This window comes from Gavia stellata, chromosome 5 (assembly GCF_030936135.1).
Source record: "Gavia stellata isolate bGavSte3 chromosome 5, bGavSte3.hap2, whole genome shotgun sequence".
Classification (NCBI taxonomy): Eukaryota; Metazoa; Chordata; class Aves; order Gaviiformes; family Gaviidae; genus Gavia; species Gavia stellata.
In genome coordinates this window covers 17,090,071-17,116,616 of record NC_082598.1, presented here as the reverse complement: position 1 = coordinate 17,116,616, position 26,546 = coordinate 17,090,071, and the positions used below count along the sequence as shown (strand labels likewise).

The 26,546-nt window shown below is 37.6% G+C and overlaps 1 protein-coding gene across 1 annotated transcript in view; it reads right to left on the bottom strand.

Annotated features, from left to right (window-relative positions):
* Positions 1-26,546, bottom strand: part of CC2D2A (coiled-coil and C2 domain containing 2A) — a 63,801-nt gene that overhangs the window by 4,501 nt on the left and 32,754 nt on the right. Inside the window, exons 18-32 of the mRNA XM_059817900.1 lie at positions 25,308-25,446; positions 24,330-24,533; positions 19,343-19,435; positions 16,482-16,573; positions 14,563-14,730; positions 12,965-13,070; positions 11,524-11,633; positions 11,307-11,403; positions 9,981-10,079; positions 7,199-7,375; positions 5,231-5,251; positions 3,942-4,145; positions 3,353-3,442; positions 1,846-1,959; positions 160-294 (exon numbers count right to left, since the gene is read on the bottom strand). Of these exons, the coding sequence (XP_059673883.1) occupies positions 160-294; positions 1,846-1,959; positions 3,353-3,442; positions 3,942-4,145; positions 5,231-5,251; positions 7,199-7,375; positions 9,981-10,079; positions 11,307-11,403; positions 11,524-11,633; positions 12,965-13,070; positions 14,563-14,730; positions 16,482-16,573; positions 19,343-19,435; positions 24,330-24,533; positions 25,308-25,446 (1,849 nt within the window). The remainder of the gene's footprint in view (positions 1-159; positions 295-1,845; positions 1,960-3,352; positions 3,443-3,941; positions 4,146-5,230; positions 5,252-7,198; positions 7,376-9,980; positions 10,080-11,306; positions 11,404-11,523; positions 11,634-12,964; positions 13,071-14,562; positions 14,731-16,481; positions 16,574-19,342; positions 19,436-24,329; positions 24,534-25,307; positions 25,447-26,546) is intronic.

Below are 26,546 nucleotides of genomic sequence, written 5' to 3'. Positions count from 1 at the left end.
TAAAGTAGCTGAAAAACCTACTTAAGATTCAATAAAATCACTAATAACATGACAGCATAAATACAGTTACACTGATGAACAAATGATGCATAAGGTCAAGAAAAATATCGTTACCAGCTCTTATGTGTATAGAAATGTGACAAGACTGGGTACACTTACATTATCACAGCTGATAAGACAGCACACATTTTGTAAGGGGCAGAAAGTATCATACTGCCCATAAAAGCATCCAGTACTGGGATTCCAAATTACATACTGACTTTGTTCCAAAGTTAGTACATATGCAGTTGGTCCCTAGGAAGAAAAAAACATGACAAAAATGTTTTAAAACTGGCTACAAAGACAGTATAGTTTGTATTGTTCAGAATATTAAATTTTTACTAATGAGATTAATAGTACTTTTTAGGGCAAAATGGTTGGAAGAATTTACAGGTTCATTACAATTCAACCAACTACCAATAAGTACTTTTTGTCTCCTTTAGGTGTCAGAGAAATATTAAACATACGCAGCCTCAAGCCATTCTTATCACATGGATTCTGAAAGTCATCTTAGTTCATCTAAGAACTGATATGAAATTCCATATACAGGAATATTTAATGTATGCCACTTCGGTATCAGCACATCCTATTTGGCTACTGCCACAAGTCTCTTCCATGGGTAATCTCTGAGTTGAAGGACTGCTGCCTAGGCAGCACACTTTGTGTCTCATCCATCAGCCTGCCCTCATACAGGCACATAAAGAATTTCCCAGCTATCTTTTTATATTCTCCATCAGAAATCCCTAAACTGCTCTTCTATTTTCTTGTTATCTCCCACATTTTCCAGGTACCGTGAAATACCTGGAATAATCCTCCTCCTTAGAGCATGCATAAACTGAATGCTTTCTTAAGGACTACCATCTCCATCAGATTTGGAGGAGAAGGAATATACCTGAGTACCTGTTCCTGCTGTGCAGTATCTGAGAATGTGCTAAAGAAACTAGTTTTGACAGGGATTTTTACTAAAATTCTGTTTGGCAAAACTTTCACATGTGCTTGGTAATCTGAGATACTACCGGTGGAAATTTCCATTATAATCAGTCTTACAATCTCTTTGAAAAGAGCAGTATTGGTTACTTGGAAATCCCAGTGGTTCCTTGAGAACAAATGCATCTCCTAATGGGCAAAAGAATCTAACTGTTTTCATTCTTAGCCAGTCTAAACCAGACTGCTGCCACAGGGGGCTCACAACAATGACAGGGTACACAGCAGCCCAAGGCAAAGCAGACTGCCTAACCTGCCTGTATTACAGAAGGCAGATGAAGATTGACTGGTCAAGCCTGAACAGATCTATCATTACTCGCACTGCAGATTTGCCATCAGCTGGAGAGAGAATCGAGAGCCCAGTACATACCATAAGAATCCCAGGCAAGCCCCTCACCCCCTCGTGCCACCTCCCAACTGTTACCCAGTCCCCACCCCCACTCTGCCACAGGCTGTGTATTCACAACTGAGATGCTGTGAATGGACTGTCTCTACTACCGTTATCATGGACACACCATTTATACAAGCTAAAAGTCCAATCAAGGTTTACAGATGCTTGGTATTGTAGTATGAGGATGACAGCTACTACCAGATTAAGCGTGGAAGTGTGGGTCCAGAAAAAAACCCAGACAATATTTATACTAAGCTATACATTCAACTTACATTTTTTGCTCTCTGAAAAAAATCAGTACCAGCAGCACCAATGTTTAGATAACTTCCTGGAAAAACATGCCAGCAAGAAACAATTCTATCCATTGGTGGGAACTGAAGACTTCACAGAATAGAAGTTAATATTCATACCAAACGAAAAAATTATCTTACCTCAGGAATAGCATTTCCAATGATAAGCCAGGCTTTTTTCCCCATACCAAGAAAATAATTACACAAGAGCACAGCATGTTCTTCCTCATCTCCCGCCAGAAGATAAAGAAATTGCTAATTGAGATAAAAAAAAAAGTCTTTCTATGCAGTTATCAACTGTGTTTTCAACTTACAACTTTTATTAATACTTATTAACACTTGTGAAGCAGAAGAGTCCTCTCAGACCTTTGCAACTGATCTTTATTGTTTATTGGGCACTGTTTCAACATGCAGGACCAAAGAGTGAATGCTGTGAAAATCCATGATGCAAATCTGAGATTTTACCACAAGAACCAAGTTCTTTGTCTTTTGAGTTATTCTGAATTTTGCAGAAAAGTTTTGAGATAGTGTGCTGGTTTTGGCTGGGATAGAGTTAATTTTATTCATAGTAGCTAGTATAGGGCTTTGTTTTGGATTTGTACTAAAAACAGTACTGATACACAGGGATGTTTTAGTTACTGCTGAGCAGTGCTTACACAGAGTCCAGGCCTTTTCTGCTCCTCACACCACCCTGCCAGCAAGTAGGCTGGGGGTGCATGAGAAGTTGGGAGGGGACACAGCCGGGACAGCTGACCCCAACTGCCCAAAGGGATATTCCATACCATATGATGTCACGCTCAGTATATAAACTAGGGGGAAAGCTGGCCGGGGACCGCTGCTTGGGCTGGGCATCGGTCAGAGGGTGGTGAGCAATTTTTTTCATTTGCATCACTTGCCTTTCTTGTTTGTTGTTGTTTTCATTACAATTTTTATTATCATTATTATTATTATTTTACTTCATTTCATTTATTAAACTGTTTTTATCTCAACCCACGAGCTTTCTCGCTTTTACTTTTCCTACTCTCTCCCCCATCCCACTGGGGCAGGGGGGGAGTGAGCAAGCGGCTGTGTGGTGCTTAGTTGCCAGCTGCGCTTAAACCATGACAGATGGTAAAAACATAATCTGTGATTAAGTTAATGTTTGCTGTTATTCTATAGATGACAGGATTTATTTGTATGTGACAGAGAAGGGTAAATATCCCATTATTGCTGACATTACATGCAATATTTCTTCTGTAGTTTCCTGGAACTACAATGATCCATTTCAACTCTAGTTTTAAAGTCTCCATCAGTTAGCATCCTTTCACTTGTGCATGACTAGCCATTTTGGATTGTTTTATAACTGACAAAAAACAGGAATTGCTTAAAGCCCTAAGTATTCTTAGGGTCAATCAATTGCAACCTATCAAGGATAAAAATTTTGGCTTATATCAGGATGAGCAGCTTTTCTCAAGCTTTGGTCCTCATTCTTTGAAATAAGTGGCTTATAAAGAAAAATAGTCCTCACAAGAATAGAATCACAGAATAATTCAGGTCTGAAGGGACCTCAAGAGCTCATCTAGTACAATCACCCCCCAAAAGCAGGGGCTGCTAGGATGTTACATCACATTCAAGAGGATAAAGAACTTCTGTTTAATGCATTACTTACGTCTGATGTACTCCATAAATCACAAATTCCAGCAAATGACACACTATCTGGCAAAAAAGGAATCAAAGCAACGTATCGAGCCACCAATTCCTGCAAGAAAATAAAACTGAGCAAGTCACCCCTTCAATTCACGACACAAATATCTAACAATAGTATTATTATACCAGATGTGAAGCATAGTGCTGTTCCCACAGATAACGATGACAAAACACTGTCTAACCTCATTACAGTAGCAGCTGGCTCATTTTAGAACCTCTATCAAAGACTGATACGATTTACTCCCACTGAGGTTTGACAGAATTCTTTGCCTTTTAAAGGCCAATACTCATTAATATACCTATATTTTTCCAGAGAAGACAAATATCCTTTTCCAGCAGCATTATGGATAGACTGTGTGTCACACATAGTCATTACTACTTTATTTTGTATCTCTAGTTTTCCCTTTACAAAAAGGAAACTATAGCTATATAGCTATACAGCAAACATATAAAAATGTTATGTGCCTATGTGCATGTGCACGTGCACATGCGAACACACACATTCTGAAATCTATATCCCAGAAACTTCACTACCTTTTCTAAGTACTTACTGCTGCTGTTTGAGAACTATTTGGGACGACATCAAGAAGCTCCTGTGGTGGATTCAGAGGTTTGATATATCTGGTAATAAAAACTGTTTTCCCATTGAGGTCGATTACAGTTGTTAGGCATTGGCGGCTTGGAAACTTTGATGTACATTCAGCTTCATATTTTTCTGCTGCCTGGAGCAATTTCTCATCTTCTTGGGTATCAAACTTCAAAAGACAGTAGAATTTACACAAAAATAATTTTATTTATAATTTGGGCCTAAGTCTTTACTATGTTTGGCATTATTTCACCATTTACAGGGGCACAGAAGGAGTGTAAAACTCTTTCCTAACAGCATTTTGAACTTTCCTTGTAGTATACACTTTGGCTCATAGACATGTAAGAAAGGTAATGGAAAATGAAGCAATTTGCATTTACTTATGAATGCACATAATAACCTGTACCTATAGCTGGCTTTATTAAAGCACTAAAAATGTAGTGAAAGTTATGGCCAAGTAAAACTGCAGGGATGAGTATGTAACACCACATATTAATTCAAAGGTAAAAAATTATGGTTAGGTACTAATCCTACATGCTATTCACATCACCTCCATTAAAACCACAACTGAGGTCATGCACAAAATCCCAGTAATTTTTATATAAATAATACTGTGACAACTGTGCACAGTGCCAAAATATTTGCAGAGAAGGTCCAAGTAATTTTTAGATAAATACTTATAATTGCGACTTGTCTAAAATTTTAATGCTTTTAGATAGGATTTTCCAGAAGCAAATCTAGGACTCAAAAGCACATATTATTTCTGTAACAATGACAATTATTTGCTCATATGTCACCTAAGATGTCATCTTTTAAAGGTCTTAGGATCAGTCAAAATAGTTTTTTACATCTACTTAGAATCCCTTGTATTTTTCTGGTGGTGCTGAGAATTAAAGCTCATCCTTCCTAATATTTTTGTTGAAAATAAACCACTTGTCATTTGTTACCCTTCTTCTCAAACTAACCAGAGGTGGAACAGCTGGGCAGGGCCCTGCAGCCAGACCTGCAAGTCAGCAGAGAAGGCACACGATGATTCTTCTCAACCGTAATTAACAGCTGAAATATACAGCCTTGAGCACTTTGTAAATTTAAACTAGTAACTCACTGCAAATATGATGGACAAATAAACAACTACTATGTCAGAGTCAAGTAACACACAATGCAAAAAGATTGCTGAATGGCACAAAACCAAGCTAAATCTTAAACAGGGAACAACAGGAATCTCTCAACTGATTTAGTTTATTAATATTGTACCTTCTTAAGCATTTCATTCATCTATATAGAGATTCAGGAAGGACAGCAAGAAAGACAGGAAAAATATGTAAAGAAATAAAAAAAGGTAATGTAAAATTGAACCAAAATTAAGCTTAGCATCCTAAAACGGTACACAAGTATTTCAAATGACTTAACTACAGAAGGAATGGCTAGGAATAGGAACAAAGGACAGCAGAAATAGTTTTTGTCATTTTATGCCAAACATTTTCTATAATAAGTATGTGTGTTACATTTGGGGAGTTGCAGCACAGAATAACTACTTTTTCAGTCACAGAATACACACACATGTCACTTCAGTAGTGTTTTTATGTACAGATTTCATTAGCTACATATCACTTAAAATAGAACAGTCTCTTAATGAATTCCGTCCTGCTTTACCAAGTTTCCTCTGACATGAAATTGTATTTTATAGTTTCCTATTTATATTGCTTTGAAAAAAATGGATTATTTGAAAATTCTGTACAATGTTTGCTAAAGAAATAATTTGGTTTGGCTTAGTATCCAAGGTAAACAAATCATCTGCTGCTGAGTAAAATTTTTGTAAGATTTAGAAAAATCTCTAAAGCAAAGAGTGAACAAAAATTTGGCAAAACTCCTACTGATTTATTAATCACAACTGTTTTTTCACTGTTCTTAAAATTTTAGAAAAAAGATCTTATGTACCAATAGTTTTCTTACCTCAGCAACATTTTCCTTATTCCTGGTTTTACTCTCAATGCACTTCAGTGACAATGCATACTTGTTGGTATAGTTTAGCTTTGATAGAATCATAGAACAGCCCAGGGTGAAAGGGACTTTGAAAGACCATCTGGTCCAACCTTTTGTTGGAGGGGAGCCCAGATGAGATTGTCTAGCACCCTGTCCAATTGCATCTCGAAAACCTCCAGTGACGGGGACTCCACCATGTCCCTGGGGAGACTGAGTGAATGATTGTTGTCGCTCTAAAACATTCCTTTTTTACATCAAGATAAAACCTCTCCCGGTGCAACTTGTACTCATTGCCCCTTGTCTTCTCAGTGTGGCTCCCTGTGAGGAGAAGCTTTGCCATTTAGTATTTCTTGATACTTAGAACAGGACTCATTTCCTGCGTTGTGATTTAGTGTGCTATGATTCTTTGCTGCATCTTCAGAATGGATGGTACTTCAGCCTCTTTCTAGTTCTTTATGTCTGAGTTTTGGCAAGGGGCAGTTAGCTCCTACCGTCATATTTGAAATGAAAGAGCCTTATGTCAGAAAGATCTATGACTTTAATATGCTGGTTTTTTCCCTCCGAAGTGTTCAAATCAATTCTAAATATAGCTACCAAACCGCACCATTTTACTAAGCATTAATACAATACATAACCTTTTGCTAACTAAGCATCAAACTGCATCTGTGCAAGAAATTCTGAACATTTGCTCATTATTTAAAGAAGTCAAGATTCACAACATATAATCCATAATATTTTACAATAATCTCGCCTCTTATTTGAATTTCTATGATTTTTCTTTTGAAACAGTACTGGAGACAGGTCTTTCTATAAACAGAGATCTGTTTCTTTACTAATTCTGTAATTTTTTTTCCCAGCAACTAATTACTGTATGTGAAGATTAAGACTATGAAACTCTTGAATAAGGTCTCATCTATTAAAGGTGCTTCAAGGCTGTTAAGTTTATATTTATGGTTTCGAGTCCTAGTAATAATCTTACCATTCAAACTAACTAACCTTAAAAGGCATTCATGAATGCACTTTACTAATTTTCTTTATTTCCAACAGTACTAAATTCTAACAATTCCCACAGTATACCATGAAAGCAAGAAAATGTAGGACTGGATATTTTCCAAGACTATAATTTAACAGGAAGAAGGGTTTTTAGAATGCATCATACAATTTTATATGTATATGCATCTCAAGAACTGCAGCACTGGAAAGAAAAAGCAAGGGTATGATGAATTACTAATGAGTTACCTTTTCTCTGACTGACTCTCCAGGAATGAGCTGTGGTTCAATGGTAATAAACAGCGTTATATACGAGCCCTCACTCAGATTTCGCATAGAATCATAACCTCTCTCGACTCCCAGGTTCTTTTCTTTGCTGTAGCCAAGGAGGACTGGAGGAATATCCACCTTAAATGTACCATCAATCTACAACATACACAGAGAAATACTTCTCATTAGAAGCAAAAAAGCAAAACTTCCTTCTCAAATACATTTACTACTTGTATTCAAATATTCTATTTCTTTATTAATCTGAATTACAAAACAATGAAGTGAGAGAATATGACATATATACTGATTAACTGTGGGGAAAACTTGAGACATCTCATTGTTAAATGTATTAATTACAACTGGATTTCAGCCTCTCTTGCATATTATGGACACTAATATTTAATGTAATGGAAATTATACACACTAGTTCTTAGAGAAAGAAGGAGTGCCAGCCATTCACTGTTTTTCTTTCAAACAGCAATCTCCACGTGGCACTATTTACCTGGCAAAATGACAAAATACAGGTTGCAGGACTATGCTTCTGAAGGCAGCATCACACCAACAGGCCTGTGTCTACATTTGAGTGATGTGGGAATGATGCTCCAGCTTTCCACAGAGGACACTTTCCACACAGAAGCTGCTGATGCTTCTTGGGTGCAGCTGGAACTGGGCCCATTCAGCCAGCTTCCCCATGGAAGAGTGCTCTGACAGACTCACCAGCCCTTCGCACCTCCCTCTGCCATCACAAACAGAAGATAAGGTCTTTCTGAAAGGTCACAAGAGATGGCATAGCCCACACTTGCTCAGGCAAGTCTCAATAGTGGAAGTACATAGCTTTAAGAGAAGAGCAAGAAGATTAACCTCCTGATTTGGGCGGTATTCAGACGACTGCCATCAGGAAGGACATCTTCAATGGGTGTAGAAGATGAACGGATGACTCACTGGGCTGGCCATCAAACATTTAAGAACAAAATTAACTTTTGATGAGGAGAAAACTCTAAATAAATCACTCAGAATTTCTGCTGCAGTATAGCGGAAGGGGATGAAGAAATGCTTCATTTACTACTGAAATTTAATTGCACCTTGATATAACCACTGGACTGATCGGGCTTTTTCAAATTCAGTAAGAAATCCTGTTCAAATTAAAAGAATCTCTAACGCTGGGAAGATCTATTCAGGCACTCACGCTATGCTTAGGGAATCACAAACTGCAACACCTCCTCAAAAAGAGTCAGGAGTGCATCTGACAGGAATCCTGAAGCTACTCTGGTTCTACAACAGAAAGACTGATATACCAACAAGAAGTATGAAGAACAGAGGTTGACATCAGTATTGCTAATCCTCAAACATGGATTATAGGCTGTGTCCTTCACTAAGTATTAGTAAGCAGTCTGTTAAAATGTCGAAGTCTGCCCATTAAGTCTCTCAGGACTGTGAGTAGACACACTTCTCAGGTGAATTTCATGCATTCAGCATGGAACATTTCTCTAAAAAGAGTAAATGATGTTGTTCTTTCTTGTTTGTTGACCTATAACAACGGTGATCACATTATGTGACATTGTCTGCACAGGATGGCCAAAGACTCATGAAAAGAAGGCTAGACCTTCTTACTACTTACATCATCTTTGAAGTCAATGAAAGCTTCATTCTACAGGGCACCACAACCCTCAAACACCTAAATTCATTGATTAACCTCCCAAGCTGAAGATAGCACATTATTAATGATCTAGCAGAAGCAAGTGGCCTAGCACTGTTTATACACTGTCCAAAATTTCTCAGCAATGAAAAGAATCCCATGACAATTACATTCTCTTATTCCTTACAAATGGAGAGCCCAAGAAAACCACTTTGAACTCCAAGCACTGCACTTAAATTAAATGAGACCCCTACAGACTTGTCCTCCACTCAAAGAATCCAGGAGGCTCACAGTACATCTTAAAGCCCTTACGGTTCTGAGAAGTCCCCCATATAGCCAGAGAAGGGCAAATTAATGTGTCATTAGTTATGCAACTAATGTCAGAATCTTCATGAAGTAAGAAACTGAGACTTTTGTGATATGATGACTTGATCCTCATATGAAAGTAAGTGCCCTGCAGAAAAAGAGTCCTACAGCAAGATTACAATATGATAGGACTACTGATGTGAAAAATTAGTTTCCTTAACCTATGTCCAGGATGGGTGGCTGGACAAAAAAATGCCTTTCCCAATGAAAAAACTGCATGTTTTACTATCGCTTCCATGACTAACTGTTGATATCTCTTGAAGAAAGCTTCTCTTGAGAAGTTCTAAAAATGAAGGAAAGAAGGGATTGAGAAAGCAAAGGTGAAAATCTGGCGATTCATGAGAAGTGTGAAAAAAGAAGAGTTAGGTCAAGTTTCCTATCACCCATCTAGGTGATATTCCTATTCCTAGTTCACCTAGGTTGTGCAATACCAGAGATCTCAAAAGCCACTGACAAAAAAAACATCTGAAGAATTTGCACTTCTAACCTCATTACTGAAAGAAGCCAGGCTGCATTGTCAGTGTAGAAGTATGTTTGTCTATCTCTTCTGCCTTCAAAACATTGAACTTACTGACAGATACTCACCAAATTTCACCAAACCACCAAAAAACAGTGGTTTCAAAGACATTTTCAAACAATTCCTTAAAAATAAACTAACAGGTACAGAGAACATCATTAAATCTGACATTCTATTACCAGCCCCTTTCCATTCTCCTGTTTTGTATTTTAAGAGATTTACTCCAAGTTATTGATACTTACCCTTGCTTGAAAATATATCGTAGTAAATGGAATCTTAACACATCCCAGCCAGTGTCTCTCAAAACAAGTACGGATTCCACTTCCTCTTTCACGATCATCCTATTAAAAAGTTGCCCAATATAAAACTTTGTAAGACAGATTCATTTCCCTTAATTCAATCATCAGTTTCATCAAGGCATTAATAAAAATTCTATATTGTTTTAATAATTTACTATAAACATAAGTTCAGTTACTAGTATGGCAAGGATTATTCTGCATGCTTTTCAAGCATGCCAGATGCTGGACAAATACAAGAACATCATGGTCCATGATACAATGTGCTTGCACTTCAGGGTTCAACTGATGTATAACCTGTGATGGAGAAGTCAAAAATCTGACAAGGAGTCCACAAGAGTCTGCTCACACAAAGTAAATTAAGCTATGGTCTTCTAATGAAATATTTTACTAGTATTTAAAAAAGCTTTTTGAAGGTAAAATTCCATGAAAATCTAACTAAACCCTGTGGAATGGAAGCATTGTTTTCATGTGTATTGCCTATCAGGGATTTCCAAATCTAGTATGATCAGCCTACAAGTTATTTATAAAAAAAAATTTCTCTAAAGGCTAGAGTGACATCTGAGTTTCAAGTCTGCTGCACCAAATTCCATTTCAGTTTTGAGGACAGAATTCTGTTCTCAACAAAAAGGAGTGCATTATTTATTTTTGGGTTATATTTTCAAGAATGTTGAGTGCTGCTATTTTTGTGCATGCTGAATTGACTGGGAAAGCTTTCATCGGTTTGAACAGGGGAAGGAGTTATGCCAGTGCTGAGAGCTTACAAAAATTTCTTGTTACTAGTACTTGCAGTTTTTATCTCATTCCAAAAAATTAATATATACAACCAAAAGATTTTTTTTTCACCAAACAGCTTGTAAAACAGGTGAGACAGAACATAAAAAGATAGTTAATAAAAAATACAGGAACTGGGATCATTCATCTGAATTTAGTAAAAATCCCAATTAAGTTTAAGAAGAATAGAATTCAGATTACAATTCATATGTTGCCTCTCAATTTTAAATATCTCCAATTTAAAAATATTAGTAAAATAGCTTACATACGTGCTCAATTCTAGCAGATTACATAGTACAATCTTAATTTGTACAGGCAAAGGTTAACACTGTAAAGACTGCTCTCTCTAACAGTCTTGCAGTATTGACTAGATAGAAAACCATAAGGAATGACATAATAGAGAAGAGAGAGACACAGGAGGGTGAAAGCTATTACACTTCAACTTCAAAAAGCTCACAATATTCTGTAATGTACACTGTCCTTCAATTATGAACTCACCTCTACAGCATCATGAAGTACTTCATCAAAAACATTAATGAAGACTTCATCCTTCACTGACTGTAAACTGTGGGTGCTGTAATCACCATTAGGAGCTCTGAAAAGGTTAAATAAACCAAAAAAGTGATTTGAACAGAACAGGAAAATTTGAATAAATCTGAATGCTCAAATTAAATTATTATTACTCAGAAATAAATTTTATTTCATTTTCCCAAACCTAAATGGAAGCTCAAGTTCCTCATTCCAGTTCGGGTTCGGACCCTCTGCTGTTGTTGTCCGGCAGACTGTTCGCTGAAAAGAAACTTCTACAAAAGGACGGACTAGAACCTATAAACAGAGATCAAAACAAAGGTAACATATTTCTACAAAAATTAATCAGAACATATTAAATTACACATTTTCACGTATTTAGAAAAATAAACGTATACTTTGTGGAGATCAGGCTGGTCCAGCCCAGATAAAACTTTAATACACCTTAAATATTGCACTTCTCAGGTCCTAAGTATTTATGAAGCTTTTAAAAATATTTTATATGTTAGCATTTCCAAAAGATTATGACATATTTATATACACCAGCAAAAACACATTTTCCCCTCTGGGTGGGAAAGCTACTGGCTATCTAATCAAAGAAGGTAACTGAAACAGAACATGTGATCCAGACACCAGGGGGAAAAAAGTGCATTTGTATCCTCTTATCTGTAATCCAAGAAGCCTACTGTTACAACCCTGGTTGTCTCTGACACTGGTTCCTATTACAGATCAGCAACTCCTACTAGACACAACCCCTAATGCGATTAAAAATGCCTTAATGAAGCATTTCATTAGCGTTCAAAAGCATATGGCAGAACCTCTTCTACTTTTCAAGAAACAATAATTTTGAGGGAAAATCATAAGAAAAACAGGAAGAAACCCTGAAGGGCTTCCATCTTCATTCAGAAGGATGCTGAATTTAGCTTTCAATAGCAAGCAAATGTAGTTTCAGTATCAGCCATAAGAATGGCTGTGAAAATGGCCATCAGCAGACACATACAGAAGAGTAAGAACAGAGCAGGCATATATGATATCTTCTCCTATTACACTTACAGGCTTCAACCATTTTCAGATGAAGGACTTTTCTAAGCCTGTAATGATTTTTCTATTTAGTAACTCCCAATGGATCACTTGTCCAATACCCACTTCAATGCAAGCAAACCTCTTTAGTCCACATTACACGTAAGCAACTTTTCTGGGCACCTATTAACTGCTGCATGAAGAATCACAACCTTCTCTTTGTTTTGAGCCTAACTCCTACCAGCTTCATTTGACGATCCCTCACTCTTGTATTGAAAGAGCCAGTAAACAGTCAATCCCTATCCACAATCTCTGTATCACTCATGATTTTGTGCCTCTCTACCATATTTCTCCTCCCGTACTTGCAGGTACTGCCATTCTGGCTGAAAAGCCCTACCATTTTTCACTGTACAGTAGCCATTCTGTATTTCTGACATCCTTAATCACCCTTCTCTGAAATTTTTGCAGCTTTAATATCTTTTTGGAGTTCAAGGAGTGGGGAAGCCAACCTCACTAATAAGATCTCTTTCTGATGGTAAATGTTACCGTCTGTGGAAAAGAGGAACGTTCACAACTTCACGTAAGAAAATATTAGTTTTGTAATATACCTGATTGAACGCCCAGTCTGGGCTATCAGTTGGGCTCTGAGCTGACGGAGAGGCTGCAAACATCTCATTAAAGGACCTTGAAGATTTGGATGGTTGTTGAAGTTTGCTACAAGAGGAAACAGACAGCAACAAGAAAAGACAGAGAACACATTACAAAATAGGAATCCCTCACATTCTGTATCAACCATACAGAATTCTGGAAGTACTTCTGATGTTTTTGTGTTACGACTTTAACCTTGGAAAGATATTTATTTGATCAAATAACACAAAAAGAATGCCGGAAAGGGGTAGCGAGTATATAGGTCTTGTAAGCCTCATTGCAAAAAGAGTGCTTTGTGCCTGGAGGCTGTCTTTTCTGAAGAGCTTATCAACCCCAGACTTCTTTTTTTTTTGCCTCCCCTGTACAATCTCCTTGAGCTACAGGTTTTTCAGTTTAAGGAGATGAATCCCCACAGAATTCATGAATAGTGTAGACTTCATGGTATCCAGGCAAGCTCTCTATGACAAAATGAAATCCATATGAATCTTACACAATCGGCAACCCATGAGTGATGTGAAATAAAATAAATGTTAATACATTTATTTTTACGGTCTTTCCACATAACTTTTTTTGTAATAACACTGCAGTAGAGATTATAAAAGAATAACTATTCATGGAGAAAGCAGCTCAAAATAAGATATCATATGATGCAAAAGGATGGGTGGGGTTTTACTTATTTTTTGTAATACTGATAATGAATAGAAATTGTCACCTTTTCCTTCCTGTCAACGTTTCTAATATGAATTGCTTTTCTCAGTATGAACTTATTTACAGAAGTCCAACAGAATCTTTATTATAGTAAAGGGATACAACAGCAGAAGATGCAAAATTCTCTATGCACAGTAGTTGGTCAGCTTGAAAACACCAAGTTAAATGTGAGGTGTATTCATTTTGGGAGAGAGAGAACGCTGCGCTAATACATTGCTTCTGGAACTGAACCAGACTGTTCAGAACTCAAGTACCTTTACATGATGCAGCATCACGCAGTGCAGGCATTGCCTTAATGTGCCTGAAGGTAATGGTCACCTTCAAAATTAGTCAGAGCCAAATTAGGCTCAGTCCATTAACTTAAACCAGTTCATGAAGGAGAAGACCAACATGCCACATTCAGGAGACAAATATAGTATCCCACAATGAAGAACTGGATTTTTTTAATACTTACTTTCGGTATTTAATTAAGATATCATGAATTAAAATTGCCCTGAGTATAACTACCAGGTTTGCTTAAGGTGTAATTCATCTGATATTACCAGAGTTATAATGTTGTGAAAGCTGTAAGTTATCTTTCAGACAGTTCTTTCCTCAAGCAGATGAATACAGTTTTTGGTAAAATATTTCTTGAATTTAGCAGTTATCGAGAAATGATCATATTATTCTACAAACTTACAAAACAGCAGTTCTTTATCATTATTAATAAAAAGATAAATATATATATGTTTTTATCATGAGGATCAAAACAACACACAAGGCTGAATTTCAACATTAGTTGCTTCAGCTGTCCTCAAAACAGCTGCAACCAGAAAATGAATCTGTACTGGAAACAGGCATTTAAACATACCTCATCACTGGTTTTCTTACTGGAATATCATAAGCTCTAACGATGTTCACTAACAGCTTTATGTCTCCATCTGATAAATTCTGTGCTGTGACTTTCTTCCTTTCTTTTCTTCTTGGCTTTAATGGTCGTTTTGGTTCTGCCAGTTTAAAGAGGCTGAGTCCCAAAACACTAATGATCATAAAACAGATATTTAGTCATTTTTGCATAGAATCCAGCATTCTGGTGTTTCCATGACACACATCCAAATTATGCACTAACAGAAAAAGGAAATATATGCTCCTGTTAGTGCCATACAAAACTCTATGAAATGTCAAAACTTTTCAGTTTTTTTAGTACTACACAATCCAGTTCTGTCTTATATTTCAGAAATTATAACTTAAATGTGCAAAAAAGGTTTTTTTCCAAAACTAGGTAAGATACAAATAAGACAATTACACAGCTTCAAGACAGATCTAAACTACAGTGCTATAAACAAGGTATCTAGCAGATGACGACAACCACTGTATGGAATAGGCAAAAAAATCTAATTACACAGCTATACAGAACAAACAATAGGCTATAGAAAGGAAGCAGAATGAATATGCCACAACATACCCTGGACCCTCAGAACTTATAACCCAAGGCAAAGCAGAATCAAAGGGAAAAAAAAAAACAAAACGGGAAAAGAATAAAAAGCAGATGTATGTTTTTACACATCATTGATATTAACTGCAGACATTCCAAAATCTACTTTAAAAACTGATAGCCAATGGCATTATTTCCTTATACATCATTAAAAAAAAAAACCAAACCCCACAGTAATTGCTGTTAAAATAACACAAAACTATGAGTTACTGAAATACCTCACTAAGTAGATGATTTAAACAAATCATGGTGTATTTTAAATTCACTAACCATATAAATCGGCAAATAGAATCTAATACGAATTAGTATTCGTGATAAGAAAATACCAATGAAGCACTTGATTTTAAACAACTCCAAAGGCTAATTATAGTCTCATTTGGATTTTTCCATTCTGTGATGTGGAAACACGAACTAAAAAATAGGATGAAGTCTTTTATAAGAGAGCAAGTCTCTCTATCTCCAGCAGATGGGACTGTTCAGATTTACACTGCTGATTGGAAAAACTTTGGCTGTACTTTAAGGTTGTCACGTTTATAGTGAACACAAGCAGCTTCTACATGAAAGAAAAAATAACTGTCTTCACAACTTGTTTACTTACATAGATTTTAAGTGAGCAACACTAATTAAGAGTCATCTAATGCTGTAATGATTAATAAATGTCAAAATCAACAAGTATGGGATTTGGAAGAAAAATTAAAAGAATGTGCTTAAGTAATAAAACAAATAATAATCTTAAAAGAAAAAAAGAAGTAATTTCCAAACTCAGTAACATTTCTTAAAGTAAACAGCATATGATTAGATCCAGCAACAGCGAACAGAAATACATGAGAAGTAAAATAAAGAAAGTAACTGTTAAAAAAAATAAATCTATTGCACATTATTCGCAGGGCATATGCACCGACTCAAAGTGAGCATCACCTATAGAACCGGTAGCAGTGTAACTATCTCTGGTGCTTGTCTGATACTTAGAAATCATTCAATCCGGCACCACCTAGGGCTATGATCAGCTCATCAGATCACAGCCTGATGCATTGTATCATGCTAAATCTTATTTACATAGTGTCATATTACTTCTGCCAAAACCAGATTTTTTTCTTAAAAAAACGTTTTTACGCACTTTGTGTATCAATACACTGCCTATACTGGCAGAGGTGTATGTAGTGATTAAAAGCTTATATATTACACTAAACACAAAATTGCATCAGTTGGTCACATCAATACATGTTGCAAAAACAGATCAAAGATGGTTTTACATAATTATTTTGATTTAGAACAAATCAAGATAGCTCCCTTACCCCAGGCTGGGAATTTCCTCTTCATTGACAAGGTCAGAAAGAAGGAAACGGTGTTTTGCTATGAGGAAACGGTTTATTACTGATTCTCGAACCTGTGAATGGGGAGGGAGAAGAGACAAGAATATTTGTATTCTGCCCATTAAACACAAACAAAATGTCCAAATATACATTTGTTATTTTTTCCCAGTTTCAAGAGAGTCACAGTCCAAGGAAAATTTTCTTTCCACCAGGTATTTCTTCAGAACATAATATAAGCTCATTTTATGAATACAATGATTCTCTAAAAACATACTGGCTAGCCAGATATAAGAACATATGTATGAAAGCATGCAATCAGAAAATGAAGTCTTATCTGCTTACAGCTAGCTAGTCATCAGAAACAATCACAACAATAAATGACACTAACAGACATCTCTCTTCCATGTCTAAATAAAGTTGCGGAAAAGGCTGTAGAGAAATCTGTATGGTATTAGTTATGGCAAAAAAAAACAACACTTCAGACTGCAGAACAATTGATGAAGCCTGTTATTACAAATACTATGATTTCAAATAAATGTTTAAAATCCTTTCATTTCTATGCTGAGGTCATACACTGAAGTACAGAGATGGAAGTCTTCCCTCTTCTCCCAACAACTATGTGGAAGCAGACTGACAGAGTATTGCCTTTGTCCTTTTTTCCTACCACTAACACTAGTAACGCCTTTATATGCTGTGTTATTACCAGATCAGTTGCAGAACAGCAATAACAATTTGCTGCAATACATCTCCCTTTGTTATTTTTAAAAGTTCTAATTTATTATATAGTTGTGTTGAAGTGATAGGCAAAGATCACATTTCAGAGTGAACTGAATTTCAGTTCTGATGTGAGCAATCTAATTTTCAAGCACATCCAACAATTTAGAAAAGTGCAAAATAACCAAATATTATTTAAAAAAAGGCTACTCATATTTAATCTAAAAGAGTGACAAATAAAGGTACTATAATATATGTTACTCTGTAATACTATACTGTTATTCAGTACGCTGCATAAACCATATAGACTGATAGAATCATAGAATAGTTTAGGTTGGAAAAGACCCTTAAGATCATCAAGTCCAACTGTAAACCTAACACTGCGAAGTCCACCACTAAACCATGTCCCTAAGCACCTCATCCACAGATCTTTTAAATACCTCCAGGGATGGTGACTCAGCCACCTCCCTGGGCAGCCTGTTCCAATGTCTGATAACCCCTTCAGTGAAGAAGTTTTTCCTAATATCCAGCCTGAACCTCCCCTGGCGCAACTTGAGGCCATTTCCTCTTGTCCTGTCACTCATCGCTTGGGAGAAGCGACCAACACCCACCTCTGTGCAACCTCCTTTTCAGGTAGTTGTAGAGCGTGATAAGGTCTCCCCTCAGCCTCCTCTTCTCCAGTCTAAACAACCCCAGTTGCCTCAGCCACTCCTCATAAGACTTGTGCTCCAGACCCCTCACCAGCTTCGTCGCCCTTCTCTGGACATGCTCCAGCACCTCAATGTCTTTCTTGTAGTGAGGGGCCCAAAACTGAACACAGTGTTTGAGGTGCGGCCTCACCAGTGCTGAGTACAGAGGCACGATCACCTCCCTGCTCCTGCTGGCCACACTATTTCTGATACAGGCCAGGATGCCGTTGGCCTTCTTGGCCACCTGGGCACACTGCTGGCTCACCTTCAGCCGGCTGTCAACCAGCACCCCCAGGTCCTTTTCTGCGGGGCAGCTTTCCAGCCACTCGTCCCCAAGCCTGTAGCGTTGCATGGGGTTGCTGTTACCCAAGTGCAGGACCCGGCACTTGGCCTTGTTGAACCTCATACAATTGGCCTTAGCCCATCGATCCAGCCTGTCCTGATCCCTCTGCAGAGCCTTCCTACCCTCAAGCAGATGTTTGAGTATACACTTAAATACCATGCAAAACAGATGGGGCTGACACAGACATGACAGCTCTGTTAAAAATAATTTTTTTGTATTATCATACTGAATCTGGGCTTTGGCACTTGCCTGGAAGATTTAAACACTCTTAATTTCTACATTCTTTTACAAACCATTCTTTCTAACAGACAATTTGTTTTGCCCTACATCAAATCAACCTTATCATCATATTACATGTTTTGCTGGCTGGCTAGGATTTAACATGCTTTTTGATATTTCCAGTACTGGTAAGAAACTGGTAGCCACTTTCTGCACTTGCTATTTTGCCAAAATAATCTGGAATTGGAAACTTCTCTTGGTTATATGACCAATGTTTTCCCTTAATTTTTTTCCCTAAGGATTAAACAGAATGTCATCCTAACAGAATGAAGAGACTAGAAAAATAAATTAAATCAAGATAAGGGGGAAAAGATGTTACTCTAATACCACAGTGAAGGTAATGTGATGGAATATATGCCCTCTGCCTTAGGCTGCAGGACAAGACACTCTGTGTATTGCATTAAATGATTTTTGACAGTGGTTAGGGCCACTTTCATGAAGATAATTAAATTCTTAGCATCACAGCTTACAAGAAGGAAAATAGGGAGCAGAGGGAAATCAGTCAATACCTGGGACACAACAGTACACATCTCTGGGACACTGGAGCAAAAAAGAATTTACGGAACTGCTAGAAAAATCCAGAATGGCTGTGGTCATTTTATATATTGCATCTTTTTCAATAGCATTAAATGAGTCATTCACAAACCTCCACTTGTTCAATTAGATCAGTGTCAGGCCTAACTTGGAATTTTAAAGACGTCTGTAGGTCATGTTTAGAGATTAATCAGTTTTTAGTATTCATGGAAATAAAGCATCCAAGTCTAGAAGCAACACAGGGCCTACAGAAATACCGTGGATCCATATTTTTTGCAGCTTACCTTCTGTAGATAGTTGGCAACAACTGCTCTGTGTGCATTTAGGTAATTTTTGCTGTCAATCACATCCCTCTCTTGCAGCCTCTTCTCATAGTCCTAAAGATATTTACTAGAGTTTGTGATTCGATACATATTTAGTGCTTTATTACATACAAGAAAAATGGTAAATATTTCATTATTATTAACGTATGGCTCACAGTAAACCAAAACAGATGTCAGAAGTTTATAAAACTATTTTTAATGCTAATGTATACAGCAATAGCATCGCTAAACTTCAGTCAATAGAGACAAGAATTCCATTAAGTTACAAGACTCATGTGGTTTAAATTACTATGAATACCTTGAAGATTTCCCTCTCTTCTTTTAAAGCTGAACTTTGAACTGCTGCTGTAAACTGAAATTCCATTTGAACTGGAAATGGCTTCTCTTATAAAGGGAGAATCCTTTATAAACAGAAGCGATGCAGTATTCACGGAAGATGACCTGAAATCTGAACTGTGTTTTAATGCACATAACTAGTTTTCATAGTGTCTAACGCTGGAAGAAACTCTATTTGTGGGAGAGTTTGTTGCAAAACAATTATTGAGCTACTTTTAAGTTCTATTCAAGAAATGAAGAGATTTAATATCATAATAAAAATCTTTGGTTGTACATTGTGGGAAAGTGAAAGCTCTTTAAGCAGTTGGAGTGTGAACATTTTGCTTCGCCTGATGTTTGATAAAAGAGACTGTAGCCTAACCGAGGGGCTAAGATGAATGCTTGTTACCACCACAAGAAAAGATTTATGACAAGCACTTTGTTCTTGGGGAGAAGTATGTTAATGAAATATTTCTCAGGGTTGTAGTTACTATTCTGGTGGTTTACAATGAAAGCTGTACTGACAGATGCAACTTTTATTCACAAGTTTAGGAAAGTGTCTCATAAATTAAGAAAAGGCTAGAGCTGACACTTGGCTTCCAAGCAAAACACAGAGCCTGCAAGTCCAGGGTGTCTCCCAGGACCTGCAGCTTAACAACAGTCTGCAAATCAGGTTGGCTTTAGAACCACAGCTAGTATCATGTAAAAGCTACTCAGTAAAACTAATCTTCAGGTCATTTTGCTACTATTGTTATTTAAGAGAACAAAATTTTTCCTAAGACAAAGGGTCCAGAAAGCACATTCTGGAACCACAGTGCTTCATTATTTCCACAATAAGTCTTTACCTAACTTTTCCAGTGCATAGTAATTGTTGAACAACTACAGATTAGCAACAAAGTAAGAATAGTTCTTCTGAGCCAGAAGTCTTAATTTTTAGGCAGCTCTGGTAATGACTAAGCTGGCCCCAACTCTGGCGTTGAACCCCAAACTGAAACTCTTCCCATTTGACCCAAGACACTTGTGTTGCTTTATTTCTGTAAGCGTATCAAGATATTCTGTTGGCCCATGAGCATAGGATGTCTTGGATTATCAAAATCCTACAGCCCATGCTGCTGGGTTCAGTGGTAGAGATGATGGACCCATTTGTTCTGAGGAACACCAGGAACCAAAAATATAAAGCAAAAGAAGATTTCATAGTAGTATTGCATATTAGTGCTGTACACTGTAGAAAGACTGGAGAGGACAAATACAACAGAATCACTTGGGGAAACACCACAGTGGGGGGAAAAAAGATAATTTCATGGCCTAATTTTATTGGGTCTGGCTGGGATGGGCTTAATTTCTCCATAGCACCCGGTATGGCGCTGTTTTTTCAATCTGTGAGTAAAATGGTGTTGATAACACACCAGTGTTTTCACTATTGTTGAGCAGTGCTTGCACAGTGTCAACATTATCCCTTTTTCCAACTACCCCCAGCAAGTAGGTTGGGGGTGCGCAAGAAGTTGGGAGGGGATGCAACAAGAACACCTAACCTAAAATGACCAAAGGGATATTCCATGCCATATAAAGCCATGATCAAGCAGTAAAATGGAAGGGAGGGGGATTTTGGGGAAGGCAGCCATTGCTCAGAGACTGGCTAGGGATCAGTCTACATGTGGGAGGTGGCAAGTGCCTTTATATCCATTTTTTCTTTCTTCTTCCTCTTTCCTTCACTTATAAAACTATCTCAACTCATGAGTTTTCTTGCTTTTTGCTTTTGCTTTACTTGTTCTCTCCCCTGTCCAGGGTGGGAGGGAGAGTGGAAGTGAACAAGCATCTGTGTGGTGCTTAACTGCCTACCACAGTTAACCAACAGCAGGAAACTTCCATTATCAGGTTTAGGTACATCTACAGAATTTGTCGTTTAGAAATAGAGCTGGGATATAGACTGAAAATATCACTACTGTCAACAAAAGTAGAATGCAGTTCTTCCTGGCTGGGATAACCTGAGGAAGTATGGATTTGAAGGGCCTGCTTGCTGGGTTGAAAACAGGATGGACAACTGAGCTCTAACAGTAAGGATCAACAGCTCCGTGTCCAGCTGGCATCCTCTACCTAGCAAAGTACTCCAGGATTGATTATATGGCCAATATTACTCAGGATCTTTACCACTGACCTGGACAAGGAGACACAATACACTGTCAGTAATTTAGCCAACGATACTTGATTAGGAAGAGTGGTTAATACAATGAATGACTGAACCACAGTTCAACTATGACAACTGAAGTCTCAATGAAGAAAAGGCAAAATTCTGTACTGAGGGTGGAGTAACTCCATGTGCTGGCACAGACTGGAAAGCAACCAGCAGAATAACAGCCATATTGAAAAAAAAATCTGGGAGTTATGGTTTAATGACAACCAAAGTCTTCCTTTGGCAAAAGGCAAACCACAGGTTACATTAGGAGTAGCATGGCCTACAGACAAAGGGAAATTACTAGCCCCTCCAGCTTGGCACTTGTGAGGGCACACCTGAAATATTGTGTCCTGTTTGGGGTTGCCAGTTCAAGAAGCATGTGGAAAAACTGGATGGGGTCCACTGAAGGACTATAAGACAGTCAGAGGCCTTGAGTATATGACCTACAAGAAGAGGTCAGAATCTTGAGGATAATGTAGGTTGGAAAAGACTTTTGGTGGTCATCTGACCCAAACCCTCACTCAAAGCAGGAACAACTCCAATCAGGATGCTCAGGACCTTTGCCAGTTGAATTTTCAGTGTCTCTAGAAATGGCAATTCTACAAACTTGCTGGATGTGTTCTAGAATTTCAATACATTTTTTGTGAAAAATGTTTTCATTATATCTAACTGGAATTTCTCTTGCAGTAACTTGTGTCTATCATCATCCTGCCTCTAAGGTGAGTCTTACTCTGTTTTCTCTCACCGTCTCGCTAGATACCTGAAGGAAGCAGTGAGATACCCCTTAGCCTTGCCTGCTTAGGCCAAAACAATCTTAGTTCTTTCAACCTCTCCTTGTACATTGTGTGCTCCAGCCATGTAGATATTCTGGTAGCTCTGTGCTGGACTTGCTCCAGTGTTTCAGTGTCTTTCTTGCACTGGACAAGGTGTTCAACTCAATTAGTCTGGTGAGGAAGAGATTAATGAACAATCCAGTATCTGCCCACAACTATTTGAGGGGCAGTTACAAAGAAGAGAGTGCCAAACCCATGTCTGTAGTTCCAGACAATATAACAAGGGAAAACAGCCATTAAATACAAATTGGAAGGCTCAGGTTGGATGTGATTTTTTTTTTTTTTCCTTAAATAATCACTGGAAGGATAGTGCAGCACTGGAACAGGTTATCCAGAAAGGCTGTGGTATCTCCCATTTCAAGGTTTTCAAGACTTGGCTACACAAATACACAGCTGAACTCATCTAGTGCTGGCAACAGTCCCACCACTTCAGTGGAAAGCAGGACTAGAAGACCTCCAGACAATATTTTCCAAACAATATTTCCATGATTCTATGAATTTTCAGACTTCTTTGCCAAATAGCTAGTAAACCAACCAGGAACAATACCGCTTTAAACTTAGTTTTGAAGATCATGTCATATAAAATGAACTTGGAATGGGTGATCATGAGTTTATCCAGTTTATCCTTAATGAAAAAAAAAAAAAACAAACCACCAAATACAACTATTCTTTAACTATGGTTTTCAATTTTAAATGGTAACATGAAAGAACAAAGTTAGTCCATAAAATCAACTGGATCAGAAATGTATATCAAAGATGTGTCATATCTTTAAATAAAAGATACAAAACGAATTTAAAATTTAAAAAGGAAAAATATTTATTGTAAAGAGCCAGACTTCACTGAATTAATAAACATATTTTTTTAAAGATATAATCCAAAAGAAACGGAGGAAAGGAATTTTTCAAAGAAATTTATGTAAGAAGAAGTAGGGATAAAGCAGCAGTTCCCAGAATCTGAGATGATTCTGATCCTGCTAAGGAATGAACACACTAATACGCTCCTTACCCACACGAATTGCTAAAGAACAAAAGAATGTGTGTCTTAACACTAATAATGGAGTTGAGATTAAAAATAATTGAAGTATGACCCAAACAAAAAATGCACACCTTGCATTTCAGTAAGGTAATTAACAGACAGGCAAGGACAGGGTAAGCTAATTGGAACAACATACTAAACCAGAAATAACTGCAACATAGGCTGTAGTAAAACATAAGAAGGTTTTAATTCTCATTAGTCATTGCTTCCAGCAATGTCCACAGCAAGGGCTCAAAAGTTAATAAGCCTAAACCCAAATTATCTTTGCATTACCTTTCTATATTTGAAATCACCTTTAAAAAAAAATGTCTCTTACCTTTGGAAAAAAAAAAAGTATCTTAGAACATTTGTGTCTGCGGCAGTTGCTGTGTTTTATTTTTCTCCTTCCACAGTATAGCTGTGGAAATACTGCCTTGGAAGCAAGTTATCTTAATTAGATTAAAATAACACGAGAAAAGACTGAAGGAATGAAATTCTCATTTTTTACTCATCAGCATAGCTGTACACTCTTTAAGGGACCAACTGACTTAATTGCAAGTCAAATATTACTAGCATTAAAATTAGAAAGAAGTATTTCAGATAACACTCTACCTGGAAGATTTTCTCACTGATTTCTCGTTCGTGTAAAGGGACTTGCTTATAGTTTCGGAACTCTGCCACCTCCCCGTTTCTGAGCTGCAAGAGTCGGAATCTCTTTGATCTATTAAATTCCTTATCAGAAACAAAATTAAATTCTTGCTGCAACTGTTCCAATCTGAAGAAATCAGGAACGTGTGCCTCTCCACTTGTGGCAACCTAAATTAGTCCAAAAATTATTAACCTTTTCATATGAAATTACAATAGTCTATAAAATAACTTTCTTAAGTCTTACATACATACTGCAAGGATGTTCATTTTAAGCAAAAGCAACTGAGATGGATCAAACTGAGACTGAAACACTAAGTGTTTTAAAGCAGGTTTTTGTTGAGCAAGGTATATGAGATTATACATTTAAGAATACAATAGAATTCTATTTCCCTGTAACATAAACAAAACATTAAAGAGCAGGAAAACTATAACATAGCAGAGTAACCTAGGAAGCTGTACTGTAAAGACAATTCATTGACACAACTTCAGCTATGTAAATAGCTCCTCAATTTGATGTTTAGAAAAGTCCCAACTTCTACAATACACTAGATCTCTTTGTGCAATTGTCTCTAATGAGCAACTTCCTAGTTAATACCATACAAGTACACTGGGAATACCCCTGGCACTTTAAGGAAACAACAAACTCAAAATTTGTATTTGTTTTTGATTTATAAATTAATCAGTTTGCGTATTCCCTTATACCTATTTTTCACCAGACTACTACTGAATGGATTAATAAATCACACTCATGAATAAATCATTAACCCACTACTAAATGGATTAATAAATCATACTTTCAATAGACATTTTGCTTCTTAACACTGACACAGGTATATCACAAATTCAAATGCTACTACCTTCCTGGCACATTGCCTGAGAAGGTACTGGTAACTAGGTGTTTCACAACCCCATTAGCCCTACAGCTCTGAAAAAGCCACCTACCATGATCAGCTGCATCAGAGCTGCATTGTTTGGGTCATTTGGATCAAGTTTTGCTTCTGCTGCCCACTTAGCTAGTTTCTTCATGTCAGTTAAGCCCGATGTGCCAATGGATGCAATAGCATCAATATTTTTTAAAGCACTGAAAAGACAGAATTGACAGAACTTATACCCAAAACACATATGACTTAGCAATATAAAAAAAGTATTTAAAACAATCTTGGAAGAAACCAAAAAGCTCCCCACAACCTGAATAGTAAATTCCACTACACAATTACACAGTATCACAAAATCACAGAATGATAGGGGTTGGAAGGGACCTCTGGAGATCATCTAGTCCAACCTCCTGCCAAAGCAGGCTCATCTAGAGAAGGTTGCACAGGAATGCAACCAGGTGAGTTTTTAATATCTCCAGAGAAGGAGACTCCACAACCTCTCCGGGCAGCTTGTTCCAGTGCTCTGCCACTCTCAAAGTAAAGAAGTGCCTCCTCACGTTTAGATGGAACTTCCTATGACCAAGTTTGTGCCCATTACCTCTTGTCCTGTCACTGAGCTCCACTGAAAAAAGACTGGCCCCATCCTCCTGGCACCCACCCCTTAAGTATTCATAAACCTTAATAAGATCAGTCTTCTCTTCTCCAGGCTAAAAAGACCCAAATCCCTCAGCCCTTCCTCATAAGAAAGATGTTCCAATTCTTAGTTGTGGGAATGCAACTGAGGGAATAATGAATTGCAAAGAAAAGTAAGGAGTAAATATGAAGGAACCGGTGGAAGGGACCTTTTACACAGGGTAATAAGGCACTTACTGATATTTGATACACCTATACTATTCCATGTTCCACATGTTCCAATATTCCACACAGCATGAAAGGTAACATAAAAGTTCTGACAATCCCTCCTGAAAGGAACTTCTCAGATGTACAGTCCTTGTTTGCGCTATGTCTTAAATCCTGTCTTTGACCTGTTTCCTGGATGGCTCTCTCAGACCTGCATTGTAGCCTTGGTCTCTGCCTCCTTCCCTGCTGTTCCTGGATAGACCCCAGGGCCCGATTCATCCCCTCGCCATGTCTGGGACTGCTGCCAGCACCCTGCTCTGCCTGTCATGTTCAACTCCTGTACGCCTGCAAGATGACTGGCAAGGGCACTGCCTGTGCTGGGACACCCTTGCAGCCTTTTCCCTTGTGGTGCAGCCCTGCTTTTCGTCCTTCCTGACACTACGAGTCCCAGCTCCACTCCTTATCC